Source organism: Gambusia affinis, linkage group LG05 (genome assembly GCF_019740435.1).
Source record: "Gambusia affinis linkage group LG05, SWU_Gaff_1.0, whole genome shotgun sequence".
Classification (NCBI taxonomy): domain Eukaryota; kingdom Metazoa; phylum Chordata; class Actinopteri; order Cyprinodontiformes; family Poeciliidae; genus Gambusia; species Gambusia affinis.
Genome location: NC_057872.1, coordinates 4,034,373 through 4,061,631, shown reverse-complemented (window position 1 = coordinate 4,061,631; position 27,259 = coordinate 4,034,373). Strand labels below are relative to the sequence as shown.

General features: G+C 38.0%; 1 protein-coding gene across 5 annotated transcripts in view; it reads left to right on the top strand.

The window, feature by feature from the left end:
- The window catches only part of LOC122830714 (vacuolar protein sorting-associated protein 13B-like), a 297,339-nt gene that overhangs the window by 71,371 nt on the left and 198,709 nt on the right, over positions 1 to 27,259 (top strand). For all 5 annotated transcript variants that reach the window (XM_044116313.1, XM_044116310.1, XM_044116311.1 and 2 more), the window contains one exon: positions 1,078 to 1,257. In XM_044116313.1, the coding sequence (XP_043972248.1) occupies positions 1,078 to 1,257 (180 nt within the window). The remainder of the gene's footprint in view (positions 1 to 1,077; positions 1,258 to 27,259) is intronic.

Sequence of the window (27,259 nt, the reverse complement as noted above, 5' to 3'; positions counted from 1 at the left end):
TTTACTTTCTTGAAGTCATACTTTTACATGCTCCAGTCTTTCTCTATCCCCCTCTTTTCTTTAGTCCACATTTTATCTTGATTTCTTTCCTGCTATTTGATTCAGCCGCTGTTTTCTCCAGGACCTCTTGTCGCTGGGCTGTGGTCACGTCTTTGATAGGACGGTTGTTATTGAGATAGTTCACAAGTTCAAAATGCACACATGATGCTGATTAGATTAGATGTAATGCAGCTGTAATTATAGAAACATATAAAGATAAAAGCATGCGTAATACGTTTTGGTAACTTTAATATCTGAGATTCACAGAATAGTCACAGCATAAAATAATTCACTACCTCAGCAGAAGATGACACTGTTTCATTACAGCTAATATTCTGCCCTGCATTTAGCGTACAGTGTTGGTTTTCGCTTTGACTGTTTAAACTGAATGGAATGAATCTATGCAACACTGTTTAGCCAAATTTATCAATCAGGGAGTTTCATACTAGAGCCACATTCACCCAGTCGCCCCCAAAATGCACATTTTTATACACCAGTGATCCTGGGCAGGAGAACGCCGGAGTCAAACCCACAACTTTTGGATTGAGTATTTTTCTTTTCAGCAACATGGAATAAGCTACAAATGTTCATCATATTTTTCCTCATGGATTTTACTGTATGCTTAGTTCTCATGATGCATGGTATTTTGGCCCAAATTTTATGCAATTACTTTATTTTACGTTTTCATTCCAGACTTTGTTTTGAAGCTTATTAAGATTAAGATTATAATTGTGTTATGATTGTTTTGTATTGCTGTGATAACATGTAGCACAAGGCTGTAGCTATTAGCTCTGTTATCTTGCAGCTAGTAGGTACTGGATTAAAAATAAAAAATAACAATAACAAAAGATAGAAGATAGATGCTGTTTTGGAGCATATAGATAAAAGTTTTTAAATAGAGTGGTACCTTGAGATTCAAATACAATTATGTTGCTCCAAATTAAGGTCAAAGACTAGATATGCTGCCAGCTGTTGGCTGGGAACTCAGAAATAGGACTAGCTATGAAGTTTAATTTAACCTAAACTCTTGTCTTTCAGGTTCAGAGGAGGGCATAAAGGAAAAGCTGGTTCCACTTATTCAGGGCCCTTCTGACACCAAAGAGCTCCACATGAGTCGCTGGCTTAATGAGATTCGCAAGCCCGAATCTTTATTGGCGCCGGACCTGCTGGCATTTTCTGTACAAGTACCTCAGCAAGGAGATGATTGCAGGAACTCAGGTAAAAGAACTATTATTTGGCTCCAGAGATGAGTTGGTTTTAGACTGTAGATGTGGGAAATCAGACCTTAGGATGGATTCCAGTGTTGTGGAAATGTTGTTTAGATAGTCTGTTCCTGTACAGACCTAACTGCATACACAAATATAAAGCTATTCTCTTTTCAAGACTTAATTGATTTCAACAATGTCATTAAATGCACTTGTTTTGCAGCTGTAACAAAAACTGGAGATTTTAAAGCAATGTATAGTTTTCTTTACAGAGGGTTGGTTTTGTCTTTATTGACACTGGATAAACGTAGGAATTCTGGTAAATTCTGTTTAGTGCACAGTTTCAGAGTATTACTTTGATTTAGTAAGCTTACTGCTTCAGCGAAGCAGTGGCTCATAAACTAAAGACATATTTTTTGAATATTAAAACCTGACATAAACACAAAGCAGAAGACTGCATAGAAGCATAAAGGGACAGAGTGAGGCCAAAGATGAAGTTGATGAAGTTGGGCTTTGAGTCCCTAAAGAAAAGGTTATATCCCCAGCAGATGTTTAACTGTGGAGCTCTGCAATCCTTCTCTATATTGCCGCTTCTTTTTTTTCCCAATCTTTTTTGTTTAAAGTGTCTTTATTTCATTGTTCCTCATTTTGTCCAGGTACCTATTTTTTTGCCATGTGGACTCTCTGTACCCATGTCTATAATTTCCTTTATTTCTCTTTAAACACATTAATGAATTTTGAATTTTGTAACTGTTTAGTAATCTGATTTAAAGTAGTCTTTACCAAAAAGCACGTGGTGTAACTTTGTTTTATATTGTTCTGTGTAACTTTCTTGACCATACATGCTAGCTGGGATACATGTGCAAAATTTGAATTTGTGCCAGAAGTACTTTTATATGAAATTCACCTGTCCATACAGGCTTATCATGGGGCACCCAAATTGATGGGTTGGAATTTTTCTCTCCTTTTCTTTTTTGCTGTGTGTGTGTGTGCGCGGAAAGAGTCTGAAAAGCCTGTGTGTGAGCGCAGGCAGTCTTAGATGTCCACTTAAAGGTCTGGTTTTTCTAGGCTTTTCAGCCCCACATCAAAGCCTTTGGTGTGTGCACATGTCCCTGCTGTCAACCAGAGCTGACTGAGAGCGTATCAGTGAAATGTTTATGGAATGATAGATGTAACGCCTCGTTCTGCTAGAGGTGAAAGGTGGTCCACAGAAAAAACCTAAAAGGCTGCAGCCTTTTAGGATTCATTCGCTTTGCTACTACAGAGCCAATTTAGAAGATTAAGTGATTGTGATATTTCAAAGTCAAGACATAACTTGGTGTATGTTAATATATACATAAACCTTAGGATTTGGGCAAGCAAACTAAAATAAGCCTTTCTTTCACTATAACCATTGTGATAAAATATTCTGCAATAGACTTTCACTAAATGACTTTCATTGTCTGAATTACTTATACTTTGTGGAAATTGGCATATTGAAATGCAATTGTTTTGTCATTTAAATGCCTTATAAATATTTATTTTACTCTCCTCAAGCAATGGAACTGATAACCTGGCAAAGTGTATATAATCTGTACGTTCATGTTTCAGAGAATGTGACTGCAGTTAGTTAAGGTCTTGTTTTCAGTGTTTCACCTCCGTTCATACATGTGGGACCTGTGTTCTCTCATTTCTTAGAGATATCACCAGCACTTTTCTTAAGGATTTTTATATTTTCCATTGATTAAAAATGAGAAATGTTTCCATCACTAGGATTCCACTTACTATAGTTTTCTTGGTCTGATATACATATTATCCACATTTGCAGCATGCATGTCTTTTTGCATTGTTTCCCCTGTGAAACACTTGTAAGACAAAACACAAATGAGACGTAAATTGCCCATGTAAAAGCAGTGATGATGCCAGTTGTTGACTTTCTTGTGCAGCATTTATATGGGAACTTAGACAAATATTTTAATCATGTTGCAATCTCTCCTATTTTAATCTTTGTATTGAAAGACTGAGTAGTTTGAAAATATGGCCAGGGACATCTGTTTTCTGTCTCGTTGTTTACCAGTGACTTAAAACAAAATTCCAGTTTACTTAGAAAATGAAGGGAGTGGGTTGGGGTTTTGGATTGGTGGTTAAAGGAAGTCCTGGTACACTTGCAGAACTCCTGCAGATTGAGAGGAATCTGTTTTCATTTAATTGAGCTGAGGTTGGAACGTTCTAATAAATTGAACACAATTAAAGGCTCAACTCTTGATGCTTAAGACCCAAACAGCTCTGGTTTGAAATGTCCTCTGAGAAATGATCTCTGGAGGATGTGTAATTGTAAGCATCTTTTTAATTTACAAGGTCAGTTATGCCTTGTCTTCAAATTAAATTGTACTACTGTTCTTAATAGCAATACATATATATATATATATATATATATATATATGTTTTTAAAGAGTTTCTCTTTTGAAAAATGCAAAAATTAAATGCTTTGTCCATCTCTAAAGAGAATGTAATTGACTCTGGTAGTCGTTCTGTTTGCTGGACAGTAATTGGCTGACGATTTCCCTCTTTGTTACTGGTGATTGAGAAAACCAAGGTGAGGTTAGAGTAGAGGCACTAAAGGTCAGAGCCATGGTTTCTCCAGAACCTCACGAGTAGCAGCAACCTGCAGGTGTCCACTACCAGTACACACACACACACACACACACACACACGCACACACACACACCCTTCACTATGAGTTTCATTAGTTGAGGGACCAACAAATCGGGTGGGCTTATGATCAGAGAGAAAGGGAAAGAGGGGAATAGCATGTGTTTTCCCTAGGCACACCAGCAGCTGCGAGAGAATGATTTATGCTTTTCTCAGAACTCTGGGATCCTAAAATGTTACATTTAATCAAGCACACTGTGAACGGAGCAAATGTTAAAGATGTTCCCTATAAACCCCTCCTGTTTTGATGTCTTTTCCATACCATAGGATCTGTGGGAATGGGGCAACAAAGCGATCTTTAATCTCAGTTTAAAGATATTGAAGGGAATTATGAATGCATCACGAATATGGTCCTTTGAGAATTTCTTTGGCTCTCTGATTATGATCACATTTAGTTCCTTCATAGATATACATGATACTTTTTTTTTCCTCCACAGTTTTAAAAATCTGTCTTTATGCAGTCTGTCAACTCAATACTTACTGCTACCGGTGTTGCATATGTAGCACACATACTTTTAAGGGAAAATGATTTCCTCTTAAATAGCATGGATTGTTTAAATCTTCCTTGATTCTTCACACTGACTTGAATGGTTGGGTGTGTTCATAGTGTGCATTAATTTAAGTGTCTTGAGGGATCTAGCCAGATCAGTCAGAAACAGGTGGTACCTTATTCTGCTCTGGGTCTGTAGGACCCTAAGACTAATGAGAGCAGGTGGGAATGACTGCCTCCTTACTTTGATCGGAAAACTTCACACATGCAGCTCACAGACACTCTATTATCCTCATTGATACATGGACACACATATATGTAGAGGAAAGCTATGCAAATTCTTTCACTGTGAAACCAAAGCTTTTTGTAATGGAGGACTGACTCTGTAGATGTAGTGTGAACTGACACAGAATCTCCCTTGGTAGGCTACTCCATTACAATCTTTCAGAAGCCTGTCGTAGTTTTATATGTCCATCTATCATGTTATTTTCCCCTCCTCTGTATGCGTCCTCTCACTCCATAGAGTGTTAAATCAACAGTCTGGCTTTGTCTCAGGCAGCAGCCTGATGTCTTAAAGCTGCTGCCTGAACGTTTTGTTGCTGATGGATCTTCAGTAGACACAATGCTACTAAAAATACATTTCTTGTATGCTTTTGAAAACCCCCATGTGGCAATCTGTTAAACCCTTTGTTCATAAAGTTGGGTCCTGACCAAATATATCCTGAAGTGATTCTGAATAAATGAAAGATAAATATCTTTTTCAGACAGTTCTTGGCGGTACATTCATATACCTGTCAGGCAAAAGATTAAAACCTCCTGCTTAATATTGAGTATGTCTTCCTTCAGTCTCTAAAGCTGCTCTGCTCTGTTAAGAGCATGACATATTTCGCCAGAAAATACCTTCAGCCCTTGTGGTTGTTACTGTTTTTTTGCCGGTGTAAAACCAGGTTCTGCAGCTGAGGTGCTTGTAGTTTCAGGTCATAACAAGTTTAGTTTTCAACATTTAAGATGGCCACAAGAGACCTGTGCCATTAAGTCATTACATGTTGGTCCAAGTGCGTTTAAAAATACAGTCGAACCTTTGAATACAAACCATCTGAATATAACAATTTTCATGTCATAAATAGTCATAAACATGAGTGTCTCAGGACTACACCAATTAAAAATGTTCTATATATGAATCACCAGGATGTTTAGCAGGCCAGCCAGCCCACTGCACTCTGGTGATCCTGGCTTTGTTTTACCAGTTAATGCTCCACATGCAGCTTGTGTGTACTTTTCTCCTTCCTTTCCTAAGCCTGCCCATCCAAAGCAACTGATTGTAGAGGTGTACTCTTCCAGAGCCAGTTTTGAAAACGGTGCACTACTTTTGTGCACATCATTGCCAAGCCGTTTAAATGCACCAGAGGTCAGTACATAAACAGGGCTATGTGACCTTTCCAGGCATTTGAAAGTGCAGGCAGAAGCAAATTGAAATGGACTAAGTTGTTTTTAATTATAAACCCATACAAAGTGACGCATTTATTTTTGCCAACTCTTCCAGGCAGTTCGCATGAAGTGCTACAAGTGTGAAAATATGTTGTTGTGCAGAAGAAGCTAGGATGGGCAGCACACCATGATCACGTTCCTTAGCTCATTATGAAAGTTGTTTGTCCCCATACAAAATAATTTACACCATAAATGAGTAAAATAAATCCATCTCACTCACATTTTCATCATGTCAGTCAGGTGGGATGTCCAAGAGGAACACTATGAAAATGATTTGATATAGAACCAATGACGCTGGAAATGACTTTAATTTTGTGTGCTTTGCTTGTTTTGGCACAAATGTTGGAACAAATCATTTTAATTTCTATAATAAGCAGACAAACACATTTGTGTTATTTTCAATAAGCATTACATTTGTATACATTTGTATACATCATCATGTAAGGCATTAAATTGTGCTTTTGGCCCCTTTTACTTTGAAGACAGCCTCCTCTTCTTAAATTTGTCCTGTGACAGTTCTCCCATTTGTCAGTTCAAACCCCCATTTTACACCAACGCATTAACATGTCATTTCTTTCTACTACCATTTTGTACTCGTAAACACCTTGGACTATTATATAAAACCACTTGGGATCATCATGCATTTTTTGTAAGCACAAATGAAATGGTAAAAAAAAGAGGCTCAAACATAATTTTATATATTGTACAACTATTATTGAATGAGAACTGGTTACATAAAATACACCCATTTTCATTTATTTGACTTCTCATCACTGTATGGGTTAGTTGACTAACGAAATTAGACAAAAACCTGATAAAAACCTAAGTTATAAGTGAACTCCTAGTGGTGGATATTGTTTATTGAAACAATATAATCCAAGTATTTTCAAGTGCTCAGATTTCATCCCTCCAGATATTAGAGGGTGTAAATGGTTATATTATAATGCTGCTCTCTGGTGTGTGTCACGTGTATCAGTGTATTCCACATGAGCTGCTTCTGTCTTCTTCTCACTAATCTGCATTGTTTCTGCTTTGTCTGGTTTGGACATTTGAGTCACTAACGGGAGCTTTGCTGCCTGATGTCAAAATCCTCCACATTAATGACGTCATAGTGTCTGTATCCTTTTGGCAGCTAAAACACATCATCAATGTATTAAAGTAGAGCATAAAACCCACAGAAACTGAATAGTCCGTATAGTGATTACAAATAGCTTGACTAACTTCTTCAGCTTTCCGGCTGCGGTGGGTTTTGATGACAAATGCATTCTTAAACTTCCCACGGCTCACAAGGCTGCTAGAAATCCCTCTGAGGAGGAGGCCATCTTCATTTCCACAAATAAGCAATTCCTCCAATGCCTTAAAATATGAACTCTCTTCATACTTCTTTGCAGTAGTAATTTAGATTTCAATTTACAATGCTTTCAGAGTCCCTTGTGTAGCTGTAGGGAGTTGTTAAAGAAGCTTGATTCTAGGATGCAAAACGTTTTTTTTTCACTTCCTGACTATATCTATACAGCTCAAACTTAATCTGGAGTGAATAAATATCTGACAACTTAATTGCCAACATTCTGCAATTGCACCAACAGGGCTTGTGTGATATATTGATTTGAAGATGACATTTTAAAGCATGTAAGCCTACATAGCAGTAAGACATGGCCAGATAAATAAAGCTAGATCTCTGATTGATACATAAATAAAAGTTCATCTTTGCATATCATGTTTAGCGAGTTGGAAAGTTTTTTATGGCTGATAAATGACAAAAAGTTCAGCCAGCTCACGTTACTGTTGTGAATAACCAGCCTGTAGTTTGAAGTAAACAAAGTGAATGCACCATGCAGATATGCTTCAGGGAATATTAGATTTACAATTTTTTTTTTAAACTGGATCATAGATTTTTATACGTTTGTTTAAAGTTTTTGAAGTTTCTTCACCAGACCAATCTTCACCGCTCCCACTCTGGTCATGTTTCGGCATTTAGTGTGTGTTTCAAGCAAGGCAGATAATGTGGAGATTAGACCCAAGGGAACCAACTCGGAGCTGGCTGTTGGGATAAATCATGGCCGATTACTGGAGCTGTTCATCTGTGAAGTGTTGGGCTACTAAGACCACTCTCACAGAGCTTAAAGTCTGTCTGGAGCGTGAGGCTGAGGAACACGAATAGAAACGAGAAACAAAGGAATGAAAGCTGAAGCTAGAACATGGTTAACGTTAGAGAGTTGTCTTGGTCTAAAACTGCTGCTAACTCTGCTCTGCACAGTTCTATCTGAAAGCTCCCAGACTGTACCTAACACCTTAAATCTTCTGTTAACTTTAACGTAGATGACGGTAGTTCTCCACTTTCAGCAAACAGCAAAGCTTCTGTTTGCAAATAGAAGCTTTAAGCCCAGACAAAGGCTTTTACAGAGTTTGATCAAATCCACCAACCTTGAAGTGAAAATATTGAATTACATGAAGGGTTGACTTTAGCATCTTCACAGGTGTGGAGAAAGAAGTTTAAAATCTTATTAAGTTTAAAATGTTTAATATTTGTCCTCTGATTAAAGCATTCACAACTGCCTGCATATGGAGCTAAATATATATATATATATATATATATATATATATATATATATATATATATATATATATATATATATATATATATATATATATATATATTAATATATAGATTTTTTTTTTCCACAGAAGTTTTAAACAAGGACTTTGTGGTAGTTAGAAGCATAATCCTAAAAATTAGCAGGTGAGTCAGAAACAAAGACTTTGAGTGTGAAAACAGGTCATTCTGGGTCACTGCAGTTTAACTTCTATAAGCTGTGGTCTTGGTAGGGCAATGTCTGAGGAAAAAGTAGGAGCAATTATCCTTTTATATTGTGTGAAAGTAGAGATGATGGTAGCTAATGAGTCTCATTAAGAAGATCTTTGCAAAGGCTTCATAATGCCCACAATGGTTGGCGTAAAAGTAAAAAAAAAAAAAAGTTAACTGTTTTATCACATTTATTGTGAATTTAACTTTTAGTGGTGAAAAATAATTAGGAAACTTTGTAACAAAACACCAATGCATTGATATTTAGCTTAAAAATAGCCTTGTTTGCCTTGTTTTCATCATTTTAGTGGATTATTACTCCAATAAACTATTGTACGAAGCTTGTGGAAGGATAGCCATGGTGGTGTATATTCTCTATCATCCAGAAGATGACAAAATTAAGTGCTTAAATAATATTGTAATAATATAATATTTCGTCAGTATAATATTGTTTGGACTCTAACTTAAAAAGATAGCAACTGGAGTTTTATTCTGTCTTAAAGATATTTCACATGTCATCACTTCTCAGTTCTGAACATGGGTTATAGATGTTCAGAACTGAACATCTATAACCCATAGATTATGGGTTATAGATGGGTTATATATAACCCATCTATAACATGGGTTATAGATGTTCAGAACTGAGAAGTGATGACATGTGAAATATCTTTAAGACAGAATAAAACTCCAGTTGCTATCTTTTTAAGCCCTTGGTTTATAAGATTTTTGAATTTGAAAACAATAATAAAAAAACAAAAACATTTTCACTCTCTTGTCATTTAACAAATAGGCATAACTTTATTTCTAACTTAAAACTAGAAAAGTTGAGTGTGACATAACCGTAAGAAAATATCTGTTGTATATGGTAATTGGTGGATCTCCCTAATCACCTCCCACTAACTGAAATTTTGTATTTAAAGGAGATTTTTCTCACAATTTGTAAATTAGCATTGCTGAGTGAATATAACACGTGAAGATTATTTATTTGTAAAGCATAATTGCAGAACAAGAGAAACACAAGTGGTTTTAAACCAAAAACACTCTGTACATGTTCTGTAGGGTTTGACTGTGAAATGGCATTCTTACAAGCTGTTTACCCTTTATCCAGCGTTGGACTGAGTAGCAGGAATGGAGAAGGTCAATTTACTTAACCTTATCTAATTGAATGTTGTCACTGGATCAAAGGTCGCCACATTCCACACAGTGAGATCAAACATCACACAGCGAAATCAAAACAGTTGGCTTCCCTCCATAAGTTAATCAGGGTCTGTGGTTTTATTTTAACAAATTAGAAAGCATAATCTAGACAGACACTCTCTGCGTAACGCAGAAGACTGTGTAAATTGTCTTTAATAATGCACATAGAATTTAATATAGTTAGGTTTTATCCAGAGAACTGGCTCTCCTTTATCTCTATTTCAATAGTAAATAAATTGTAAACTGTTTTGCTACTTTATTTCAACTTGTGCTTTGCAGCAATTGTCCTATTTATGTATTTGTTGTTTCTGTAAGTCAAATGACTCCTCTTTTTTGCTGACTGAAGCAAACATCAGCTTGCGGTGGCTCATCCCACCACTTACTTTATCAGAGTCACTGTCTGTCTGTGAGCCATGCATCTGTCTTTCATCTCTCATTATTGCTGCTTCAGCAAGTAAGATCAATCACGGGCTCCTAAAATCATTAAAGTTTGGTTACTGATTCATACTCTGCCAGTTGTCGAGCTGCATGGAGGCTATCCGTCGTTTATGCAGATGCTGAATAGGCAGAGTAAAGTGAGTTGGCTGAAGTTCTGTACCAGTAGCCAAACCAATATGTGTTTCATTGCTTGAGTGCCCTTTAGAAAACACGCTGTGGGCGTGGGAAGAGAATAAGAGCCCATTAGCTTCTTCACAGCTCAATTGGTGCGATATTCCTTCTTTCTGGTAAAGCCTATTATCCCCAACAAAATCTCCTCCACATCGACTCCCCTTCTTATCTTGTGCTTCATACACATTTTCCCAGGGCACACTGCTGCCCTAGTCAGTTTGTGAACCCACACTGGCTAAGGTTTTTGTCACATAAAATTCTCCAGCACACACCCTCATGAATAATACAGAAGTGAAAACTAGTGTGCAAATAAAGCAGCAATATGGAACATGAAAAGATTGAGAGGAGAGATGAGTACATGTATAAAAAGAGTAAGAAATATCACACATTTTATCATTTGCTTTTCAAACTGATTTGAAGATTAGTACTTGGGGACTAGGATAAGATTCAATTAATCAAGCCAATAGTTGTTACAAGAGTCTGTGTGGGACAGTGATGGCAGTCAGTGAGATTTCTCACTACTTTGGCAAAGTAAAACGTGAAGTAATTAACAGAATCATTCAATGGGAACCAGACTGGGGGAGTTGGAGGTGTTAAGTAAGGCTCCATGAAGAATGGCATGTAGCACTCACAAGCTTCATTAATGTTGAATTTACTCTAAGTGTGAAAACTAAGCTTAATTTCTGCCTGTATTGAAGCCATAATTTATAACCTTGTGATATCACAGTTTGTATATCAGTTTGAATATTGCTTAGTTATGCAAAGCTTTACCCTGCTCTACTTCTCCACATGTGCAGAGCTAATTGATGCAGCTTGTCAGCCAGTCCAATCGTTGAATCTGAACCTCAGAGGTTGAAACCATTTATTCCATAAACCTACAACACTGCTCATGTCACTCCATTTCCTTTTATACCAATTTATAAAAGTGGTCTGACTTAAAAGTTGTGTAATCTATTCACATCTCTAACAACTTTGATTGTGTGCAGTTAATATGTATGTGGTGCAACATGGATTTTGTTTCCCCCACAGTGATAGACATGGGCACAGATACACTTAGATTTCACTGACTTTCTTTTTTTTTTTTTTATAAAACTTACACCCACTAACTACAACTACTAGCTTTTGATGCATGAACTAAACCGAAACATCTTCACAGTGACAACAATTAGTACTTGTGACATTGCAACAATAATCTCAAATGGCCTGCTTCTGCAAACAGACAAGAAAAAGAGTTCCAGATTCCTCCTGCAGCCCCTTACCTCCTGGTCTTCACCCTCTTCCCTCCTTTCCCTCTCAAGGTCTTTTCTAGCCATCACCATATTCTCTGTTTTTTCTTGTTAGACCTTCAAACTGATTCAGTTTCCCCACCCCACTTAACCTTTTAGTACTTGTCTGCCAGGTTGGGCAGGAATGTTAATGGAAGCTGTCACTGGGAACGTATTTGAGAGGTGATGGGGAGCACCAACCAGGACATCATCTAGTGACAGAGGCTCTGGCCTTGTGAGAGTTATGGTCGTTTGAGTGCAAAGAGCACCGCGCTCCCTTACCTCCCTCAGCTTCTTCTGGTAACTTGAGCCCAATATTTTTTAGGACCTTGGAGGGCCTTGTGACTGGTCATCCTCAACCCAACTACGGTTTTATGGCTAGTTGTCTTTCTCTGACTTTAAGGACCCAGATTTTTCTCTTTTTTTCCCCCCTCCATCACACCATGTAGCTTAGAAACAGACCCAACCAAACAAGTGCACTAATGACCTTAATTTCCTGAGTTGTGTGGTGATGACAATTATGTCCACATGCAATATCTGATTATAGGAAGCCTCTTCAACATGTTTGCTTTTCTTGAAGCTTGTGCTGTAACTCTAACCTTTGTTTTAAATGTATTTCTCACTCAGCCTTATCTGTAGCATCAGCATTCTTGGGTTACCAAGGCCTTTGGCTTCTGTTGGATTTATTTTATTCTGGGGATGTGAATAGAGGATTTAAAAGTGGGCTCTGCCTAAAGGCATAAACGGTGTCATTTGTACTTTTTCTTCACATCCAGATTTGTGTGATATCTGAGCATAAAATAAAGTAGACCTGCCACAAAGCCAACACATTTATTACTGAAATTAATTAGGAAAACATTTTAGAAAGACATCTGATCCTGTGTTTTGAAAGCTGCAGCTAATGTGTTTCTGTACCCAGAGTGTGTATTAACTCAACAAGCTTTCAGTCTGTACAGACTGTCTGAACCGAGAAGAGGCCTGACACTTTGCCTACAGGCTACATCCTTGCCTCTGTGAGGCTAAACTCCACAGCTAGGTTGCAGAATTTGCTTCAAGGTTTAATGCCTCAGAACCGCCCATCAACTCTTTGGGTGACTTCACTATTAGGGCCTTCCTGCCTTGGTGTGTTTGGGAAAAGAAGGCAAGACCTCTCATACATTTGATCATATCACACTATATGGTTGTGCTTCAGCTGATCAGGTCATCAGAGTGTCCACACAATTTATGCATAGATGATTATTTTTTCATAATTTTAAGACTTATGACTGAAAACAAATTTGGTCATCTGTGTTAAATAGGAGAAAGTATGCAGCTAGTTTTTCTAAATTACCTTTTCCAATATTTTGAAGAAGACTGCTGCTAAGCAGCTAACTGCTGCTTTAGGTAAATGGAGCAATCTTTATAACTTTAAATTTGGATTTTGTAGACGTTATTAAATAGAAACGGCTGAAAAATCTTTTGAGGTTGGCACATTTTTCTGAGTTTCGAAATATTGCTGTTAAGTCTCATTATCTCATGATCAGAACAGAAAACTCCTGAACAGAGCATCCTTTAGCCATCTGCAGGTTCAAAACGCAGCTGCCAGGTCTTTGTCTAAATCCCACTTCTTAACTGGATGCCCATGTACCTCAGAATACATTGTTTGATTTTAGTTTTTACTTGTAGGGATCTGCAGCAGCATGCATCTCTTAACTTTTACATCCATATATCCCCAGCAGGTCCCTGAGGTCATGTCACCAGGATCTGTTGTTGTTGACGAGTGGAAAAGTGGCAAATAACAGAAAGATAAAATTATCTTTTCTTCCTCTTCCGCTGAGTTTGTTTTTGCAGACTGAGGTTTTTTTTTTTCATAATCAGCTAAAAACCCATACGTTGAAAGTTTCTGTTGCTTAACTAATGTTTTTGTTTTGTTTTTTTTGTAGCAGTGTGTGATCTGTCTTGAAAGGTGCAGTATACATAAAGTTTTAAATATTTCTCTATATATGCATGCAGACCCATTGGTTTATATATTTTGTAAAAAAGGAAAACTAAATTGTGAATAGTTCTATTTTAACAAAGAAAGAAAGGAAAAACTTGTGACAGCAAGTGTGGGTGGAAGAAATAAAGACTTCTGAATGTGTCTGCTCTGGTTTAAATTGTCAGTGTCAGCCTGTGATTTTAGACAGGCGAGGATCTCTGGCCAGGTGGAGGCATTAAATTCACTCTGCTACTCCACTCAGGGAGATGGATGAATTGTCTACATGTGTGGTGCTCAGTGTGCAGTAGAGCAGCTTTCAATGGAGCTTGGTACTAAAGAGTAGAGAGGTGATATGATGGAGCGCATTCACAAGGTGTCATTTATGAAGTGAGACGTTACAAATTTTCAGGGGGTTATTTATTTTTTTTAATCTAATGCCTATAAGGTAACAAATGTGAATTTGGTTCCTTTTAAAACTGCATCATATGCATGTGTAATTATGTTTTTAGAAAATGACTTTACTCAAAACAAATCACATTTGATGCCGCCACATGTTTTATTTCGCACAGAGCTACGAAACCTACAAGATCATACTATTTGATCATGTGAAAGTAATTTTGGCCCATTTGTTTTTGTTTTACTATTTTTGTTTAGAAAACTTTCTTGTCGTTCTTTAGGATTATTGCTGTATTTCAAGAATTTTTTTTTGCTTTTGCGCTTTTATTTATCAACACACCTCTTTAACCAGATTTTTTTGGCTGCACAATTTTCCCTTCTGCATGCATTTTACATTCTGTCATCTAACTCCTTTTTCGACATTTTTCCCCCAAAATACTTTGGTCATGCAGACATGCTTCAACAAAATGACTTGTTTAAATATGTCTAAAATACCGTTGTAAGGAGGGTGCATATTTTATTTTCTGATGTATCGTATGTTCACATTTGTGTCCAATAATGTTCAGAACTTACTGTGATTTAGTTTTCCTCTATTTAAAAAAAACAAACTCTGAAGGTAAATAGACCGTCTCTTTGAAACAGGGCTTACGTGAACTAGGCAGGAAAGTGGTGTGTGACAGCACTCAGCGGGTGGAAAGTTCCTATCATGGGCCTAATAAACCAGCCTAATCTGTAAACCCTGTGATGTCCACCACTCTCCCACCACTTCTGCCACCTCCAGTGTTGGCGACAGCATTTCAGCACTGCTGCTCCTGGATCCCTCTTAGCCTCTAGGCCAGCCAAACAGTCGCCCTGTCAGCCCAATCTACCCAGTTCGCCGGGTTTGTTTAAGAGTCTCTATAATTCCTCTTGATTAAAGTGTCAAGGGTCACACCGTCGTGCTTTTCCACATCGCGTCGGGGGTGCAAATTGGGAGGTGGGGCAGAGAAGGGGTGAAACGGAGTGATAAGAAGCAGATGGGGGGGCTTTTAAAAATGGGACCTTATCACAGAATCACACAGAGGATTTATGACTCAGTAAAGCTGTAGAGTCATGAAATGATACATCAAGACTGAGTCATTTTCAAGTGAGATATGGTTATAGTACGTAGCCAACAACTCACACCCCCAACCATCTACCATATCTGGTCACAATCCTCAGAGTCGGGCCAGAAAAAAATCAGGCTTACTTTAGTCTTACTTACGTTTTTATCACTTTAAGTGATTTATTGAGGCATTGTTTGCAATATTCCTGTATCTGTGAAAATGCCATAAATGTGTATTAGCAAGTCAATTAACTTACCGGTAACTAAAACCTAAAGTCAAAAGCTTTGACTTTGGTTTTTTTATCTTTTTTTCCCCCTCCAGGGGGTCTTTTTTTGTGGGCTCTAGTGTCCCTTATATGACAGTTGGCTGACAGGAAAGGGGGAAGGAGAGGGTGGAAGACATGCGGCAAATGTCGGTCGGGTCCGGGAATCAAACCTGCGACGGCCGCGTCAAGGACTCAATGTGGGTCGCGCTATGCCCTATGCCACCACAGCAAGCCCCGTGACTTTGGGTTTTAACAAAATTAAGGTTCATAATTATTAAACAAAAGTGTGTGATTACCCATTCTGTAGGGCTATTATCTACTTTCCCTGGTCTTGTAGCCCTCCAGCCTTTGATGACCTGTCAGTCTTTGCCTCCTGCAGTGACATGCTTATGCTGCTGTTCTCACCTTTCTTATCAGCCGCCATTGCTTCTCTGCTATCAGAAACCTTCACAGGAGCTTCCTCTGCAGGCACTGGAAAGCCACCACAAAGCCAACTCTGGAGCCACACAAACACCCCAAAGACGAGCAGTTTCGGAAATGGCTTTTCTGCGGATGTATAATTTTACCTTCTTGTCAGTATTTGTTTAAGCTGGTCAATACTTGTAATGATGTGATTACAGAAGGTGAAGGAGACTAAGCCGTTCATTTAACCTAAATCCCCTGTAATCTGGGGATCTACCAGTGAGCAGAGCTTGATGAGAAGATGATGTCTTATCATGACACTCAGCAGATTCACTCAGCGGGTACCCACACAGTAGGTGGTAGTTTGAGCTGGTAGACGGGGTGAAGAGAGGCATTTCAAAGACGTTACTGCAACTCCTGTATTTATCTTGGTGTGAACATAGGGTCATCTCTGCTAGGGGAGGGAACAAGCAGCAGGGTGCTGGAGACGGCAGGCAGACAGACCTCAGTGGCTTGATAGTTTCACCCCATTGGTTGGTTGCACTCTGGGTAATGGACTTCATATCCCATCATCTGCATTGATTCACCTCAAACCATTACTATATAGTGTAAGCTTTCTGCTATTAAGTTTATGTACCCAATATCCGATGGGCAATCAATGCAGAAATGTAGTCTATCGTGTACCGCTGCAGCAAATTGTCAACGTATGATAGATCTGCACTTCAAAATAGTGAAAATTTCATTTCCCAAAACAGCAGCCTAATAAACACCATTTGGAGCTTGAAAAAAGCACAGCTTCATGGCTGTTTGTGGTCTCCAGTTTAATGCATGGAAGTAATTACAAGCAGCTTTTGAAGTGAACACACAAAAATGTTACACAAAACCCAAAACTCTATAAGGATTGGGGTCGTTATACACATAAGATTTAAGGTCCATAGGAGTATTTTTTTTGTTTGTTTGTTTCTTTAAGGGGAGAAAAGGGTTTTTTACCGATTCAAAACGTTATGCAATTAATTCAGACTGTAATCAAACTCTTCTTTGCTTCTTTCTCCAGTGTGCTAAATGCAGTGCTGATTTAAGTGCCATTAGTTCATTTGCCACATTCTGTTGGGGTCACACAGAATTGAGTGTGGTGAATGCATGCCAAGTCTGGAAAAAATAAGTTGCAGTATAGCAGCAAGTACTGCAAGCAGTAATCTATCTTTATACGAGTGTGCCACTGTAGCTGTTACTGAACCCTTCATTCTCTCCAATACCAGTTATCTATTAAACCAAAGAGTCAAGTCTCAACTCAGGAACTGTTGGTCCAGCTTTAAGGTCCACAGAAAGTCCACTGCATGAACAGTTTGGTCAGAAAATCTGCACAAAAGTCCGTTCAGTACAATAGCATAAAAGTAGAAAACCGAGTGCATGGAGATATTTTTGTTCTCACAAATTGCTTATTGGGTTTTAGTTCTTCTGATAGAAACCTGCTTTGTGTGCAGTGACGGCCTTCCAAGTTGTGAAAAATGTAAGAAAAATTAAAGATGTGCTCTCCAATGTTTGCCGTTGGCCACTATAGACACAATGGAAATGTCCAGGAAGTTTCCACTCCTATTCATGGGACGGGTCACTAAAGACATACCAGGGTGCCTCCCTATGGGATCTGGGGCTCCACTGGGACAGTTCTGTGGGAGGTCAGTGTTTATGGGTTCTATGCGGTGTTTCTCTGCTTTACTAGTCAAAGGAGCAAAATAACTTCCATTTTTTGTATTTTAGCTCATAATTTAAATTACGTATGCATAAATCCTTCTGGCTGAGGAAGATTAAGCTCTTCTTTTTAAGAATATGACTCGTATAAAGTAGCATTTACTTCGTTTTTATTGAAAAATCCAACATACCAAACATTGACTAAGAGAAATGGGCCGGGTATTTCTTTTTAAGAGTTAGTCATTTTAACCCAACCGAGAATAAGTGCCCATTTTTGCCTCAAAGCATATGGCCCCTTACTTTTGTGTGAATTTTGCTAAACTCGAAACAAAAGTGTTTTTGTTGATGCAAAACGGGAGATTTGTTTCGGTTTTGATGCATTTACTGGGAAGGAAAACAAATCTGATCACTGATGAGACGGTCAAACATTTAGATTCAGATTAATAGATGCACTAATTCAAATAATTCATGTGTTCTTTGTAAAGTAAAGTAAACTAATATTTACCGTTGTGTTTAATCAATAACATCAGAGTGACCCCCCCCACCCCCATCCCCATGTTTTGTCCCTCATGTTCCTACAAATTTCCCCCACTGCTTTCCATCTCCTATAACAACTTTTTCTTTGTAAAAGCTAAATTTTCCCATTTTGTGGAAGTAAACTGTGCTCTCCTTTTTTCCACCACCTGACATCAAGCTTCCTAACACTCAGTGATCAGTGTGTTTGCCACTCTGTCAGCTCCTAATGAGGAACCTCTCTCAGACCTTTTCACAGGTCTTTGTTACATCATTGCCCCCTTGTGGTTCGTCGTTCTCTCCAATCAAATAAGTGTTTCCTTCTTTGGCCACAACAACTTTACTGAATAAATACTTATTACTCACTTTCTGTCAGATAAAATGAAGCATAGAAGAAACAGTAAGCAATCACATAAAGGTATACATTTGGATTAAACTATAACTTATCAAGCTTAAAATGTTAAAATATTGTGGTATATTTAATAAAATCTAAAAAGCAATTTAATCATTAAGATTTGGTTCTAATCAGTCACTTTAATTAGCGTGTGACCAGAGCAGGCAGTTTCGGTGTCGTTTCCTGAGCTCATCAAAAACCCCAAAGTGTTAGAATCTGGAGGGAGCTCAGCAGCCGTTTACACAAGAGGAAATCGACATAATCATGCAAATACCCACAGTCACTTTCCAAATGGAGCAGACTTTCACTGAAGCAAGTAAATGCAGGCACTTTACAAATATGCTAGAGGGTTGTGTGAAACACTCTCATAAACACATCTAGCCTTGGCTGTGTGTTGGTGCTCTCATGCAAAAAGTTGTGTAAATGCTGTAAAGCAAAAGGAATTCAGCCTCTCAGAGGTCCTTTCCTTTACAAATAAATATTTGGTGATGACAATATTGGAGATATGTTAAACATGAGGAAGGTAATTTTCAAGTTAAATAAACCTCTGCAGTGGTGGTGGGGCAGGAGCGGGGTGGGGTGGGGGCGGGGCACAGATGTCTCTGTGATTCTGACATAAAGGCAAGAAAAAGCATCACAGAGGGGCATGAGGGAGAGGCGAATACATGTAAGCAGTATGTTATAAAACTGATTTATTTCATGCTTATTTGGATTGATTGTCTTTGTTACAATACCAATCCTTCTAATGTGATTTTGGTAAAAGGTGAGTTATGAAAGGGTGAGGATTTTCTGACACTTTTATCGATTTGAATTCATGTGTAGGTTCATCTGTTCAATCTGATCTGACTGTAAAATACAGATGGAAGATATTTCATTGGAACTTTTTTTTTTCTATTAGACAATTTATCTAGCTTTAATTAAATTCTAATAACTTGTGAAAGATTTGTTACACAATAACTTATGTCACCTTAACAACATTTAGCACTAATTTGCAGCCTCACTGCCTTGCTTTTAGCAAAGATATTTTTTGCAGTATAAATATTACACTCAGAAATGATCACTATTCATGATCAATTGACAGTACAAAGTGAAATTGTAATATTAATTTGTAAATTCTTGCATTACTTAAAATCTGATACTGTTAGAAAAAGTCAGCTGTTCTTGTTTCTAATCTGCAGGCAGTGGTTTGTGTGGCTAAAGGCACTTCAGCAATAATGTTTTGTCAGTAAATGTGCCACATCTGGCTGGCATTTTTTAAAATTTTCTCAAACACTTTCCAATTTCATAGAGTGCCCACAAACTGGAAAGATGCAGAAATGATACGTAATTGCTTAATTCCCCATCGGTGCAAAACTGAAATTCATCCTGTTGCTTTTACCTCACTGCTTATGACATCTTTTGAGAAGATGAGATCCTTTAAACTTTATGGGATTTTTATCCGACATGTTTTTAACATCCACCGGTTCCCCTCAGGGCTGTGTCCTTTCACCACTTTAATTTATTTCTTACACTTATTCATGCCAGTCACATCATAAAGTTAGCTAATAGCTCAGTGATTGTTCCTCTACTTGATGACCAGGGCTCCGATCATGGCTCAGTGATGAAGGATTTTATTGGTTAGTATTGGTGCTCTTTTCTGAAACCTAATGTCTCAGAAACTGAAGAAATGTTAATTGACAAAGTTCTCTTTGCAAGTTCGAAGAGTTTTTTTTTTTTCTCCGAAGAGTTTTTGCGGCGCTAGTGACTCGTACTTTTGCGACAGTAGGCAGACAGGAAAGAGGGTGAGGACCCGCGACGTCCCCGTCGAGGACTAAGGCCTCCAAACGTGGGGCGTGCTAACCCCCTGCACCACCACACCACGCCCCAGTCCAAAGAGACTTTTTACCATAATTGCATGTTGCTAGCAGACACATTGCAGTAAATAGCTACACAAAAAGGTACAGATCTTCATTTGTCCCCTTTTGTGCCAGACCCATTAATAATTTGACCAGATAGGTCCAAATCGCTTCTGCAGAGCCCTAGGTTTGTGTCCATGAAGCAATTTTAATTGTGTGTGACATCATATGGTCAAGTTCAGGTCTTGAATCAGCTGATGTGACAGGCCTTCTATTTTGCAACACTTTTTCCTGAACTTAAAGCAACTAAAACACAAGACAAACACAATCCTTTATAGTTAGGTAATGCTCTGTGGACTTCTGTTGACCAATCCTTGGACTTGGATTGAAAGATCTTTTTTTTGTATGCTGTTGTCTGGGCTTTATTATTCAGCTGCACCCATCTTGGACCTGGATTCCTAAAAGCAAATTACCAACTCAATCAAATGAACCATATTCTTACTGTGAAAGTAAGACGATAATAATACATGGATCATAGTTTCATTTTGCTTCTGGAGAGACCTAGTTAATCCTGAACTATATGCCAAAGGTTCAAGATCATGATATCAAAGTTTTAACTTGAACTATAGAAACTTATGCAAAAATAAAAAGCTGCACAGACTCACAAGTTTTAACAAAATGATTCATTAAATAGAAGAAACATGTTTTTTTAAGGTGAGTATTTACTCTTAGTTTTGGTAAGAAGTGTTTTTTAAAGTCTCATAAAATACATGCAGTAGATTTGTAATAATGATGTTTCATGTAGGAATCAATGGTACTTAATGTCACTGAGAAAGGGAAACTTAAAATCGGACTGTTTTAGCTTACACCTTCATATAATTCATACCCATAATCTTGACTTGAAATAAAACATATTCAACTCAATAGGACATATGTCAAGCATGGGTATATTTTTATTTTTTCATATAGTCAGTGTCACTTTAAGCCACATGTAACACTTAAACTCATTCTTGTTATAAATCTATAGCCTTTTGGCAATCTTATAACATTAAGAAGGACTGAGTTGTTGTTTTCTTTAGCGCATCTTTTTGGCAGTGCATATAGCTTTTATACGTAGTGATAGTGTTAACTTCTCATCAGGACTTTACAGCACGTACACGTAGTGAGCAACTACTATTTAATTTTCTGAGCTGAGATTATGGCCTTTTCATGGTCACTGTCTCCAAGATGGCCATGTTCATTTCTACGCCAGCTCTCTTTCTTCATATGTTCCCGTGGTAATCTCAAATTTACTTAGCAACTTTTATGGTTGTTTTGAATGAAAGCTTCTTGCAGTTAACAAGTTGGTTTGCACAAATGAGCATGCTGGCAACCAAGTAACGTTTTTTTTTTTGTTTCTTTTGGAAAGCTCTTGGCTGTTTGAGCAAGTCAGTCAGATAAACATTCTGTGTGACAATTCTAACCACATTTTTACTTTGAAAATGCAAAATTGGAGTCCTGTGTTATCATCAATAATTCTTAGGAAAACTGTACTGATGTTTACTTGTAATTCTTGTAAGAAAGTAGAATTAAGTGGTGAAGACAAAATAAAAAACGAGCTAAGTGTAATATTATGCTTAGGTTAGATTTTCTTTTACCTCCCCATGCCATGTGTGCAATGCCTGAGCGGAGGGAGGATTCACTGAATCAGAGCGTTAAGGTTGATAATCATGTTCTACAAGTGCAACTCCTTTGATGTAGGTTGTTGTTGCTGTTAGCCTCTCTGCCTTGGCGCAGCCCCCTCAGGCAGCTGTGCATCGGTCAGCCAGAGTGCTAAGATGGAAGATAAGTAAGATGCTCTTAGCTGGATTTTAATGAAATTCATAGATATATTTATACATAAACCTGAATCGTTCAAAAATCCAAGTCTATGTTCAGAAATTTGAATATTTAAAACACTTGACCTAAGTATTTAAAATTTTCTGGCTTATTTTGGACCATGTGATTATTTGGGATGCATCACCAATAACATTGTAGTGGACTTTATCTGTGGCAAATTAAGATTATATTAACTTTATTTTCCTACATATCAATGTCATTTGATTCTATTGACATTAGAATCTAATGACATTTTATTGCACAGACAATAAAATCTTTAAGCAAGTATCCATCTGTCTAGAACATTCACAATCTACATACAGTAAATATGTTCCATAAAATTCTACAATACTTTGTTGATACTAAAAGGGACATTAAATTGATAAATTTATTGTGTATTCTGTGTTGAAGCAGTCAATAAAACATTTTCTTTTTCTAGCAGCCATTGCAGCGGTAGCTTGGAATGAAGTGGGTGGAGCTCTACTTGGGTTGCCAGGTTAGGGACCAGGGTTAAAATTTGTCATGCAACATCTTAGAGGTTTTTGGAACAGGCTTTTTTTGCAGATACCAGCAGAATTTTGCAGAATATTGGACCTTTAAAGCAGGGTGAGAAGATAATAATATATTTTTTTTAATTTTGTATTTAAAAAAAAACAAAACTATATTCTTCTTAATGAAAAAAACCTGTAATGCCGTTATATGAATTATATTTTTTTTTATCACTGATGAACATCTTTATAATTGCCACATATTTCTACTGGTATTTTCCGAGGTAATTTGTGCTGATGTCAGCTCATTGGCTCTTTAAACTTGGAGGAAATCATCTTGTGCTCCCTGCACAGATTCAAGTTGAGCCACTCCAAAATGTTAATTTTACCTATAGTTGGAAGCAATGTGTTGGTAAAATTAAAGGATTACTTTAAACCTAAATCTGCCAGGGGCATGTTTCGGGCCTAACGGTTCATGTATAATTTTTACTTTTTTGTTTGAAAGATTAGGGTCAGCAACACTTTAAACTTGTTCAAGGGGGTATTTTTGTCTTTCTCCTTTTCGTTTTTGCTTTCTTTCCCTCCCTCCTCCTCCTCCTCTCACTAGTGCCACAGGCAGTTGTGCTCATTAACTCTGGATGTAATTATTTTTGTTTTAGTCTCATATTGCTGACATTTCAACTCAGGGGCTCCTCAATCAGGATTAACCCAAACCGCAAGAAATCACACTTCACAGCCGTTTCTTACAGCAGCGCCTGTTGCCTCCAATTTCAGTCAAATTAAAGGTTTATTTTATTTAGCTTTTTTTTCCACTCTGGCCCAGTACCCTGTAAAACAAACCAAACTGCTTGTCTTTGATTTGCTGGTTGCTAGTCACTTTCTCAGTGTTCCCTTCTTCTCTGTCTGGTGGGCACAAAGCAGTCCTCTGTCCAGAGACTGGTTCTAAGGATAAGAACCACACAGGTGCTAACAGTGTAAAGACGTCACATGTGTTGGGCTTTTCATTTGGCATAATTGGTGTTATCAGCTATAAATATGTAGTCTCGGGTTTGTAGGGAATTCTGTTCTCTGAAATGATCTTTTCAGTGTTTTCATGGTTCAGTGTGAGGTTTGCACCCATAATACAGTTTAGTATTGGTTCAAATTTAAACCTTCCCATGTAATGCAATGTGTTTAAGTCAAATTTAAAGAAACAATCTAGTGGCCTAAAAGTGTTTTTCCCCCATTTTTACCTTGGGGCCCCAAGGTCTACAGGAAACCTCGTCTCATCTTTATGCCCCAAGCGCACTTAGCCCTAGCACAGTAGTAATAAACTATCATCACTCTGCGTCAAGTATGTGTGTGTGTTTGTGTCAGTCTTTTGCTGTGAAGCGGTGTGTGCGGCCTCAGTAGTCCTGGACCAAGCAGTAGTTGTAAAATCCCATCACGTTGAGTGGTCCTCCGGGGGTCCTGTACTCCTTTCGCTGTGTGTGGTTTGACCTGCTGTGGCCTTTCAGCCCCCAAATGCCCATTAGATAAACGGTCAGTAAACAGAGGAAGCCTCACCATTACTCTCTCACCCTCGCATCATATACAAGGATTGAAGATGAAAGGATTTTTAGCCGATGTCACTAGCTAGTGGACATTAACTTTCATCAGCTCCCTCTTGGTTTAAAATTAAAGTTGAGCCACCATGTTTACATAGTTTCAAATAGTAGTTGAAATACGTTTAGATTGCCTGTCCAATCCTTTCTATCCTGTTCTTGCCCATTTTTGAAAGAATTCAATTAGATATAGACCGTATATGAGCAGGATTTCCTAAGACCTGGGGCCTCATGTATAAAGCGTGCGTGCGCACAAACAATTTGTGCTGCCATATTTTGCGCACAGGTCGGCATATATAAAATTTACTTTGCGTCAAAGTTTGCATACATATACACACACTTTTTCCCTGGCGTGAAAATGTGCAGCAGCCCCACAAATTTTTTTCTGTGGACAATGCCAAACTACAAAGCGTCAAAACTCACCTAAATACACTGAAATCTGACTACATTGAGCGTTATTTCTGGCAAATTGGGATGTATAAAAGAAAGGTGTGTGGTCACGTGCGTGCACATGGCTTTACACATCCAAATTTATTTTGCGCCGCACTTTTGTAAATTTTTCTATATGCCAAGTTTTAGTATGAAAACTGCGCACTCTTTTATGCATGAGGCCCCTGGAAATTGACTAAACTCTAGACTTCTGAAGACAGCATGTTGCACTGGTGTCAAAGTATATGGGGTTGATTACCATATGGTATCTACCTAGAATCCACTGTAGGGTAAGCAACATGGCCATGTCCATGTGACAATACTTTAATGACATTAATTTAATCTAATTTAATTTATAAAACCAACCAGCTTACAGTATTTTTACTGTATTGTTTTTAGATCTGAAATCATTGTTTCTCACAGTTTACTACAGCTAGTCATGGACCCATTTAAAGCTACGATGTTCACACTGTCACTATCTCGTGACAGTATGGTATGAAACAGAAAATCTGTGAAAATCTGAGCTCTTTTGCCTTCTCCCAGTGCTAACTAGAAACAACCAATCAGAGCCATGAGAGGGGTCTTAGTGCTGTCAATCAAGTTTGTGAATGTGTTGCTTATCCCCTTGCTCTCTGCTTTGCTATATCTTCTTCTGGATGGCAGAGTCTAACAGGAATGCTAAGGCTTTAACCAATTTAGCAGTAGGTACACATGATTGATTGACAGCACTAAGACCCTCCTCTTGGTTCTGATTGGCTGTTTTTGTTGGGGAGCGTTGCATTTCTGCAGAGAGCAGTAAGAGTACTGGGGGAAGATGAAAGAGGCTGATCTCTTCACAGATCAGCCTGACGGTTATGTCCTAACTGTCACTGTTAGGAAATAGTGACAGTTTTTAGCAAATATGCAAAAAGCATATTTCAATTAAAAGTTACATACTGCAACTTTAACAACATTTCTTTTGTTTCCTTCCCTCCTGAGAGCTCTGCATGCCTATCGTCCTTCAACTCACGCTCCCATGCTCCTGTTCCTCTGGTCTGCACTAGGCTGTCCTGGAGTTATCTCCTGTTTAGAATACTGACCTGGCACTTTTTTGTCTTTAATGTGAGACAGCTGTCTTGTGCTACAGGTGGCCTGAGCATCCTTTAAGTGTTGTTGAAGCGATGCCTGGTGGGTGTGTGCGTGCGTGTGTGTGTTTGTGATGTCTAACTGTATTAAATACAGCTCTGATGTATAAACACCTCCCAATTATCCTCCGTGTTTGTGCAGACAGGACTGACCCCTTCCAACATCAAAACACATACTTGGCCTTTACTTTGAACTGTCAGTGATGAGTGTGTAAACCAAGATTTCATTCAACGGTAGCTAATAACAGGCCTAGGACTTGAGAAGAAATGCTTCTCTGAAGGTTTAGAACAAATGCAGACACACACACAACATATCATTGCTCATTTCCTCTTATACTGTATACCTTCTGTGCAAAGAATAGATATATGCCATGAAAGAATGTTATTCGTGCTTTGAGCTGCTTCATGAATAAAAAAAAAAAGTCCGGTCATAAGTGGAGTTTTATTACACTGTGTATCGCCTTATCCTCTTTGTTCCCACATAGCAGCTAAAACGCCTCATCCTGAAACCATTAGACCAAATTGCTAAATGGTTCAAATGTGCTTCCACTTAAAAACTATGTCTCTTAGAGGAGTAATCTTCAATCTACTGTGGCAAGCAAAAAGAGGATGAGTTGGATAGCAGGAATGGAAACTGAGAGAAATACCCTCAGAGACAAAACCTGAAAAAAGGGGGTGGAGAGATTGGTCTGAGATTTGATCTATGTCATAAAGTTCTCCCCCCTCACTAGATAACTCTTTAATTGTGTCCATGTAATACAGAGCTTTTTAACAGGGTTTCAGTCTGTGTGTAGTGCAAAATTGCATTTATTGGGTTTTGAGTAGCAATGTTAAATTTTGAATGAGCAAGAAACTGCAAATATCGAGCCCTAATTTGTTTTTGAATAGTTTGTTTTTAAACTTCCACATGGCAAATGTGGCAAATAATTTTTTTTTGAAAGAAGCTGAAAGTATGTGAAACATTAATTTGATGATTATGTATTAGGCATTTTTGTGGGGCAATTATTACTTTACAGGGCTAGGGCTACAGGGTTATTTCTACTTCTAAATTTAACCTAAAAATAACATTTTTTTTTTTTTGCTTTGTTGTAACAGTGTTTATTGGAAATGACTCTCATACTTTTGGAAAGTGTGATATTTTTTTTCCCTTAAATTATCCGACATTAAGAAAAATATATTTGTGGGTTGAGCAGCAGAGTTTATGGGTTGTGCCCATAAAAAAAACTTGGCAGATTGTTCAGCCAGTGCCAAACAGCTTATTCTATTTACTCTTGTTTGGTGTCATTTATGGATTGGATAATAGCATTTTGGAGAAACAAGGCATGTTGGCAACTTAACAATGTATGGATTTCTCCAAATGAGGACCTTTGTAGTGTGTGTGAGGGCTGGCGTGAGCCACAAAACTCTGACATTTCTTCATGGTGGTGACCAGCATGAAGACTAGCTTGGTCCCTC